The sequence below is a fragment of the Mesoplodon bidens genome (genome assembly GCF_964165515.1).
Source record: "Mesoplodon bidens genome assembly, chromosome: 2".
Classification (NCBI taxonomy): domain Eukaryota; kingdom Metazoa; phylum Chordata; class Mammalia; order Artiodactyla; family Ziphiidae; genus Mesoplodon; species Mesoplodon bidens.
In genome coordinates this window covers 168,399,290-168,409,392 of record NC_138177.1, presented here as the reverse complement: position 1 = coordinate 168,409,392, position 10,103 = coordinate 168,399,290, and the positions used below count along the sequence as shown (strand labels likewise).

Sequence of the window (10,103 nt, the reverse complement as noted above, 5' to 3'; positions counted from 1 at the left end):
CAGAATCTATGTCTCTCAAACGCTGCTTCTCTCTTGCACCCCAGGAGGTGCAAGAGAACCTGTCAAAGGCTGTGTCGACAGAAGCAAGCACTTCCTCATTCTAGGAGTGATAAAGGAACACAGTGGCTGTTGCTGAATGAACAGCCATTTTCTTTATTTTCCATTACTTCCTCCGCAAGATTATGTTGTAATATTGTCCACAACAGCAAGCCCAGACACCTAACACAAGCAAACAAACAAAACAACAACAAAAAGCATTCGTACACATCTTGTAGTGATCAGGGTAATGGTCTTTGATGTTACAGAAATCATCTTGGGGGAGATAAAATAAGACACCATGACCTTCATTTCTCCTTAGCCTCATAACCAAAATGTAAATCTGTAGGGGCAGGTGAGAGGCATTGCAATAGGGTGGAAAAACTGGAAGTTGGGAAACCTAGGTTTCTTGCATTGGACACCACCTTGTTGGGTCTCCTTGGGCAAGTCTTGTCCACTCTCTGGTCCCATTTCCTCATCTAAACAATGAGAGCAGTTCTCTGTGATACACTGAGGTCCCCCTTCTCCCTTGCTCTCACCCTCCATAAACTCTAAGCAGAAATAGAGTGTGATTGTGAAAGGAGAGAGGAAGAAAGTGTGGAAGTGCATTTAATTCAATGATTTTTAAACTCTAGTTTAAAACTCTAGTTTTATTCATTAAACAGATGTTTACTGAGTATCAATTTATGCTAGGCACTTGGGCATTTTCTTTGCTGAAATGAGATAGGACCCCACCAATGAATAAAGAAAGTCATGCCCCAAATTTAAGGAGCCACATATCCACCTTTAAAAAATCATTCAATTTCTTTGCCTTACAAAAAGATAGGTATTTGGGTTAAAATAAAATTCGATTTTCCAAAATGTAATCTAAAGCTTTTCAGAAGCAGTTCAGTGCCACAGATATTGATCAGCCCCTTTAAGACTCTATGCTGGGTCTTCACATAACACTGGGAACTGAGAGATAAACATGGAGCTCATCTTGTGGGGGAAGACAAGCCAGTGACTCCCACTTAACACAGTCCATGATATGTGCTGTAAGAGAGGGTTGAAATTTGTCCTTGGGGGCTGTACTGGGTTGAAGCATGTCCCCCAAAACTTCATGTCTGCTTGAATCCTGTGAATGTTACCTTCTTTGGAAGTAGAGTTTTGGAGATGTAATTTGTTAAATTAAGATGAGGTCATACTGGATTACAGTGTGCCTTAATCCAATAATTGGTGTCCTTAAAAGAAGACACCAAGAGAAAAGACTTAAATGTAAGATGGAAAACCATAAAGCTCCTAGAAGAAAACATAGGCAGAACACTCTCTGACATAAATCGTAGCAATATTTTTTGGAATTTGTCTCCTAAGGCAAAGGAAATAAAAGCAAATATAAATGGGATCTAATTAAACTTGAAAGCTTTTGCACAGCAAAGGAAACCATCAACAAAATGAAAAGAAAACCTACTGAATGGGAAAAAATATTTACAAATGATATGACTGATGAGGGGTTAATATCCAAAATATATAAACAGCTCACACAACTCAATATAAAAAAAGGAAAACAACCTGATTAAAAATGGTCAGAAGGGGCTTCCCTGGTGGCGCAGTGGTTGGGAGTCCGCCTGCCGATTCAGGGGACACGGGTTCGTGCCCCGGTCCGGGAGGATCCCACGTGCCACGGAGCGGCTGGGCCCGTGAGCCATGGCCGCTGAGCCTGCGCGTCCGGAGCCTGTGCTCCGCAACGGAAGAGGCCACGGCAGTGAGAGGCCCGCGTACCGCAAAAAAAAAAAAAAAAAAAAAAAAAGGTCAGAAGACCTGAATAGACATTTTTTCCAAAGAAGACATACACATGGCCATCAGGCACATGAAAAGATGCTCAACATTGCTAATTATTAGAGAAATGCAAATCAAAACCACAATGAGATATTGCCTCACACCAGTCAGGATGACCATCATCAAAAAGAACACAAACAACAAATGTTGGCAAGGATGTGGAGAAAAAGGAACCCTTGTACGCTGATGGTGGGAATGTAAATTGGTGCATCCACTATGGAAAACAGTATGGAGGTTCCTCAGAAAACTAAAAATAGAGCTACCATATGATACAGCAATTCCACTCCTGGGCATATATCCAAAGAAAATGAAAACACTAATTCGAAAAGATACATGAATCCCAATGTTCATAGTAGCATTACTTATAACAGCCAAGATATGGAAGCAACGTAAGTGCCCATCAAGGGAGGAATGGATAAAGAGGATGTGATATACATACATACATATATATATATATATATATATATATATATATATATATATATATATATATATATATATATATATATGAAATGGAATACTACTCAGTCATTAAAAAAGAATAAATTCCTGCCATGTACAACAATATGGATGGACCTGGAGGGCATTATGCTAAGTGAAATAAGTCAGACAGAGAACCACAAATAGTGTATGTTATCATTTATATGTGGACTCTAGAAAAATAAAACAAATGAATGAACATAATAAAACAAAAACAGGCTCACAGATATTGAGAACAAACTAGTGGTTACCGGTGGGGAGAGAGAAGGGGGAGGGGCAAGATAGGGGTGGGTGTTAAGAGGTACAAACTACTATGCATAAAATAAATAAGCTACAAGGATATATTGTACAGCACAGGGAATATAGCCAATATTTATAATACATAAATGGAGTATAGTCTATAAAAATGTTGAATCACTATGTTTTATACCTGAAACTAATATAACATTGTAAATCAGCTATACCTCAATTAAAAAAAAAAAGATACCTGGAGATAAAGGGTGGGGAAAGGTCATGTGAAGATGGAGGCAGAGATAGGAGTTATGTTGCCACAAGCCAAGGAACACCAGGAGCTGCCAGAAGTTGGAAAAAGCAAGGAAGGATCCTCCCCTTGCAACTTTGGAGAGAGCATGGCCTTGCTAACACCTTGATTTTCTAGAGTCCAGACCTGTGAAAGAATAAATTTCTGTTGTTATAAGCCACTCAGTTTGTGGAAAATTGTTGCAGGAAGTTTAATACAGGGCATAAAATGAGGTATGTTGAGAAATAATGATGAGTTATTATCATAAGTGTGCAGAAATCTGATGTTACAAAAGTCTAATATTATTATTGGACCTATTAAGTCATATTATCCCTTATACTTTATACATATTTATCACTGTTAGACTTATTATTATTGAAGTCATTATTATTTATAGACTTATTTATTATTACTATCCTAATTGAGCAGAATTTGACTGAACTAGGCCAGGAGGTTAGTGGTAAAGAGGCTTAGGAATCAAACAGAACTGGGTTGAAAACCCCAGCTTTGGGTACATGTTAGCAGTGTGACGTCAGGCAAGTGATTTTGCCTCTCAGAGATTTCCTCACCTGTAAAATGAGGATATCAAGCCCTCTTCATCAGGTTACTGTGAAGACTAAGTGAGATCCCTCATTTAAAACCACATAGCCCAGAGCTTGGCACATAGTAAAACCTCAGTAAAAGCCAGTTGACTCTTATGACCAGAGCACACAGTAGTTCTACCTTACCTAATATTACCTCAGTTAATCTCTATTCCATGACCCTGACGATTTCTTTCATTGTACCACCAGTAATCATCTTCTTTCTTTCTTTCTTGGCTCTCTTCCCACCAGATGTAGAATGTGAGCTCCATTAGACAGGGGTAGAGTCTCATTTATGGCTGGACATCCAGGACCTAGCACAGAGCCTGGCACATATTTGTGAGATGAGTGGATGAATGAATGAATAGTGAACACCTTGTCTTGTAAGTATTAAATGAAGACATGTTTCATCAATATCTTTCCTTTTATTCCATCTGTAGCTCCAAATAATTGCATTAGAATTCCTCTGCAGTCCTCCTCACCATCAACGGTTTCTCTTGCCTACTGCTTTAAGCCCCTTTGGTAGGAACCTAGCCTCCCTGATATGTAAGATATGGGTGTCCTGGGATCTCCAAAAGTATGGGGCTGAATCCTTGCTGGAGATGATGGACTGTAGGATGTCAGCACCATACCTGGCACATAGTAAGGGAATTTCCCCCTCCTCCCACTTGCTCTGTTTATTATTCATTATAGGGCATGGGGGTGGAAGAGACAAAGGGGCTGGATTGAGGGATGACCAGGAACAATTTGGGGATTTATAAAATCTCTGTGAATAGCTTCCTTTTTTTTGGAGCTGGGTTAGACTGGGACACTGCCTGCTTCCAGTGGTACCATCAAATAGGTCTTCACAAAACCAATCTGCATCTCAAGCGATCCCAGTCTCCTCTGTATTCCCCGCATACCTAGGAGGACACAATGGTTGTGAGCGGGGATTATCAGGGTGTCAGAGAGGGCCGGTGCCCTAATAATAAGATGCCCTGAACTGGAGGCTTGTCAGTTATCTCTGCAAGAGGTGGATCAACATCCTAGGTCCTCATTGCATTGCAGTTCTTGGTCCTCTGTGGGAAAGGGTGACCTGCAGGTAGGGCCTTTCATAGCTCTAGAACCATGGTGGACCCAACAATTAAACAGGAAGAAGGGATAGCCAGCCATCCTGAGATCCCAGGAGAGTGATCCATTCTTCCCAGATTTCCTCCAGGTCCTTTACTGCTGAGCCTGAAGGCTCCGCTTGGCTCCCGTGGTCTCTAGAGAATGCAGGCACCAAGCCGTCTTGTTGGGAAGGTTGTCCTGACCTGCAATGAGCCTGTCCCAGGCCTCCTGCCTCCTGCCCACCTTGCCACCCCTCACAGGGCCTGGCTACCCAACAGACTGTGTGCAGAGAGGCGTGGCCAGGTTACCCTCCAGGGGTCAGTGCCAACACTCAGTGAAAAAGGGTAAGTGTCCAGGCCGCTGGGTCTGGTTCAAGTAAGATGAGAGGATCAAAGACACTCTCCTCCAGGGATTGAAATGATTTCTGACTTGGCTTATTTAAAATTGTGAAAGTGACCTCATTAGTGATTAGAGCAGTACAGCTCTCTGGAATCTGGCCCTGGGGTGATTTTCACATCAACCTCTGTCTCAGTGACTGAGGACCTCGGGACCTCTTCTTTTCCTTCAGGCCCGAGGCCCCTCAGGCACTTCTTCCAGTGGGCCAAGCGGTGGTGGGCGGCGGAGCGGATCTCTCCACTCCGCAGGGCGTAGATGATGGGGTTGACCATGGAGTTGACAAGGCAGAGCAAGGAGCAGAAGGCGAAGACCTTCTTGACCTGTTTGCTTAGAGTGGTGGCCAGGCTGTAGACCATGAGGGTCAGTACCGGGAACCAGCATATGAAGAGCACAGCCAGCAGCACCCCCAAGGTCTTGGCCAACCGCACATCCAGCCTCATCCGGGCCATTCCGAGCACTTGCCTGTCCCGGTGCTCAGCCAAGCTGTCTACATGCTGATGGGCCTTCCAGAGGACATGCGCATAGGTATAGATGATGCCAGAGAAGAGGACAGCAATGAACAGGAGCCAGCCCAGCAGATAGTCATTGGGGATCAGGGGGAAAAGCTCAGAGCAGGACCTGGGACAGCAAGTCCATCCCATGAGAGGCAGAGACGAAACCAATGCTGAGAGGACCCACATGATGCCCAGGGTCACCAGTGCCCTCCCACGGGTGAGTAGGGCTTTGTATGTAGGTGGGTAGCGCAGACAGAGGTAGCGGTCAATGGCAGTCAGCAGCAGGCTGCCTACAGAGGCCGTGAAGGTCATAGTCACGCTGCCAATCTTCACCAGGAAGACAGCTTTGGAATCAACGCCATGGAAGACGTGGAAATTTACAAAGTTGAAGGCAAAGACCACACTGGCCAGAAAGTCAGCCCCAGCCAAGCTGCCAATGAACAGGTACGAGGGCTTCCTGTGGAGCCGGTGTGAGGACAGGATCAGGTAGAGCACCACCAGATTCTCCAGGGCGCTTAGTAGGCCCAGAGAGGTGCACAGCACCGCAATAGCTATCTTTTGGGAACCGCTCAGGATCATGTAATCCTCCATGGGATTGAAATCCAAGCCATCAATGGAGCCATTGGCTGCCTGTATCTTCCAGCATGTCTCCATGGGTTGGGTCCCTCGGCTTCTGCCGGGCGTACCAAGAAGCCTTTGCTGTAGTACAATGAGAAGAAGAAATGAGTTCTTTTTCAATCCGCGCAATAATGACCACATACAATCACTGACTCTAACCCAACACTTTACCTGTGCGATGGATCATATGTTGAAACAGCGATTTATATTGGTTTCTCTCTATTTTACCCTTTCTTCATCCTAGTGGGGTGCTAGGTCTGTACTGGTTGCCTTAGGAGAGGCATGTGGGAATTCAAGAAGCAGAAGCGACCTGCAAACCATATTATCTCACTTACATGTGGAACTAAAAAAAAAAAAACTAATTCATAGATACAGAGAAGAGATTGGTGGTTGCCAGATGTAGGGGTTGGGGTCGGGGGGTGAAATGGGTAAAGGTAGTCAAAGGTACAAGCTTCCAATTATAAAATAAATAAGTCTTGGGAATGTACATACAACATGGTGACTATAGTTACTAATATTGTATTTGAAAGTTGCTAAGAGAATAGATCTTAAAAGTTCTCATCATAAGAAAATTAATTTGCAGCTATGTGTGATAATGAATGTTAATGACTTACTGTGGTGATCATTTCACAGTATATACAAATATCAAATCATTATGTTGTATACCTGAAACTAATATAATGTTACATGTCAATTATACCTCAATAAAATAAAATAAGAAATAAAATAAAAGTGACCTGCCTTTTTTGGTCTTTTTAAAAAACCCAGAAAACTACACCTAAGACTTCCCTTTGAAAGTAAGGAAATCTCCAAGGGTCAAAAACTGAGAGTAAATCAAAACCAAGAAAAAATGGAATCCAGAGTGATATGGTGGAGGGTTTTTTGCATTGATGTTTTATTTTGTTTTGTTTGCCAGTGTTGGTAAGTAAGATGCTGAAGTTTTAACAACTATTTAGGGATGGGAGACAAGACTTGGGTTTCACACCAGTAGATTTGCCAGATAAACTATATGAGTCCAGATAAATTTGAATGTCAGATAAATGAATCATTCTTAGTATAAGAATGTCCTAAATATTGAGAAAAACAAACAGGGCACCCAAATATTGTATGGGACATTATTAGAAAGCAAACTCTGAGTTTCTCTAGAGGGATATACTCTCGTATCCAGGTCACACAAGATTTCCACATATAAAGGCCCATGGAATTTGAGCTCACGATGCAAAATTACAAAATGCACAAGGAAACATGAACAAGAGTTAGCAGAAATGTCAGACAGTAGAATTAGACTTCCAAGAATTCATATAATTCTTGGGTTTATGTTATAGAATATGTTTATAAGCTTTTTTTTTTTGTTTGTTTGTTTGTTTTGGCTGCACAGCATGTGGAATCTTAGTTCTGACCAGGGATTGAACGCACGCCCCCTGCATTGGAAGCACGGAGCCTTAACCACTGGACTGCCAGGGAAGTCCGAATATGTTTAATATGATTAAACAATAAGGTATCAAAACCATAATTACCTAATGAGAGACTAGGCAGATTTGAAAAAGAATCAAGTAGAGTTTCTGGAAGTGAAAAATGAAGTCATTGAAAATAGTAACCCTAAGGGTAGGTTAAAGAGCAGAAGAGACTAGCTGAAAAGCTTTGATCTAGAAGGTGGATCTGAGGAAACTTCTCAAAATGCAGCACAAGGAGATAGAGAGATGGGAAATATGAAAGAGAGGTTAAGAGACAGGAAGGATTGAAAGAGAAGGTTTAAAATATATCTAACTGGAGTTTCAGAAGGGAAGAATAGAATTGGTGGTGGGCATTGGGGAGGCCATATTCAAAGAGATGCTAGTGGAGAATTGCCCAGAATTCTCCTGGACATGACTCCTCAGATTCAGAAATCACAGTGAACTTCGAGCATAATTTTTTTTTAACTGAAGTATAGTTGATTTACAATGTTGTGTTAGTTTCAGGTGTACAGCAAAGTGATTCAGTTTATATATATATATATATATATATATATATATATATATATATATATACTTTTTCAGATTCTTTTCCATTATAGGTTATTACAAGATATTGAATATAGTTCCCTGTGCTATACAGTAGGATTTTGTTATTTATCTATTTTATATATAGTCGTGTGTTGAACAGAATTTTAAAAACAAACCAATGGGAATTCCCTGGTGGTCCAGTGGTTAGGACTTGGTGCTTGCACTGCCAGGGCCTTGGTTCGATCCCTGGTCGGGGAACTAAGATCCCACAAGCCACATGGCGGGGCCAAAAACAAAACCAACCCACCAGCAAAAACCAAACAAACAGAAAAAGAATTCCACACTCACATATAGCATAATAAAACTTCAGAATACCAAAGACAAAGAAAAACTTTAAAACAATCAGAGAGAAAAGGCAAAGGAATCACAATTAAATTTAAAAGCAGATTTTCCAATAACAGTAATAATAGCCAGAAGATAGAGGGAAAAAAGCTACACTATCACTCAAAATAAAGAAATACTAGTAGAATTGTCAACTAACAGACTCTCACTGAAGGAAGTCTAAAGCATATGCCATTAGAAGAAGGAAATTCTTCACAGAGGGAAGAACAGAAAGGCAAGCAGGAATTGTGAACAAATAAATTGATAAATGTATGAGTAAATAAAAAATATGTATAAAGCAACAATAATAATAATAATGATGACTGAGACTGATTTGGAGGGTATAAAAACAAAGTGGAAGTAAAATTGTGAATGACAGTAACACAAGCCAAGAGAAATGAATAGAGTTGAAGCTTTATTTAGGAAGTGAGTAAAGGTATTGATCTAATTTAGGCTTTTAAAAATCAGGCATAATCTCTTACTTGGTTTACTACAATAGCTTCCTAACTGACTCCCTGCTTTTAACCAGGTCTGTCTAATTTCAGTACAACAGCCAAGGTGATCCTTTTCAAATATGTCAGATCCTTTTCAAATATGTCACTCCTCTGTCCCAAACCCCACACAGCACCCATTCCATTCAGTGTAAAAGCTAAAGTACTAACAGTGGCCTAGAAGGCTGTGTGTGTTCCGGCCCCATTGACTCTCTGACCTCCCTACTAACCATGCTTCCCTTGGTCAACTAGCTTTAGCCACACTGGCTTACTAATGGGTACTCTCCCCCGCCCCCCCCCCCACCACGGGGCCTTTGCAGTAGTTGTTCCCTCTTCCAGAACACTCTTTTCTATGCATGGGTCAATCTCACCTTCTTCAAGTTGTGGCTCAAATTTTGCCTTTTCAAAGACATCTACCCTATCATCTTATTTAAAACTGTAGCTCACCCCACCCTCCTGCTCTTCTGGTCCCCCTTACTCTGCTCTATATTTTATTTTTTCCATATCACTAATCACCTTCTAACATATAATTTACCCTACATAATCTTTATTGTTTATTATCTGTTCCACTAGAATTTAAGTTCCATAAGGTCAAGGAACTGACTGTTTTGTTCACTGATATAAGGGTTTAGAATAGTTTTTGGTACATAGTAGATACTCAACAAATATTTGTGGAATTGAAGTGAAATTGAATAGTCAGCGAGTTTTAGCATTCCTCTCTCAGAAGTTAATAAATTAAGCAGACAATATGCTAATTAATATGATATATAAGATTTGAACATGCAATTAATAAGTTTGATCTAATAGTCATATATGGAACTCAGCACCTAATAATTAGAGAATACTCATTGTTTTCAAGCAAATGTGGACATTTACCAAAACTGGTCTTGTCTTAGGTGAAAAGTAAATTGCAACAAACTTTAAATAATCTGTAACATACAAACCATGTTCTCTGACCACAGCACAATTTATTTAGAAATCAAGAACTTAAAAAATATAACTAACAAACTTCACAGGTTTGAAGCACCTGAATAATTCCTGAGCCAAAAAATCATAAAGGAAGTTAGAAAATTCTTAGAATTATAACATATTAAAATGAGTGGGGGCCGGTGAGCCATGGCCGCTGAGCCTGCGTGTCCGGAGCCTGTGCTCCGCAACGGGAGAGGCCACGGCAGTGAGAAGCCCGCGTACCGCAAAAAAAAAAAAAAAAAAAAAAAAAA

The 10,103-nt window shown here is 40.9% G+C and overlaps 1 protein-coding gene across 1 annotated transcript in view; it reads right to left on the bottom strand.

Moving 5' to 3' along the window:
• Positions 1 to 4,869: 4,869 nt before the first annotated feature.
• The window catches only part of CNR2 (cannabinoid receptor 2), a 49,878-nt gene continuing 44,644 nt past the window's right edge, over positions 4,870 to 10,103 (bottom strand). The window contains exon 2 of the mRNA XM_081225635.1: positions 4,870 to 6,110. Within this exon, the coding sequence (XP_081081761.1) occupies positions 4,983 to 6,110 (1,128 nt within the window). The 3' untranslated portion in view covers positions 4,870 to 4,982. The remainder of the gene's footprint in view (positions 6,111 to 10,103) is intronic.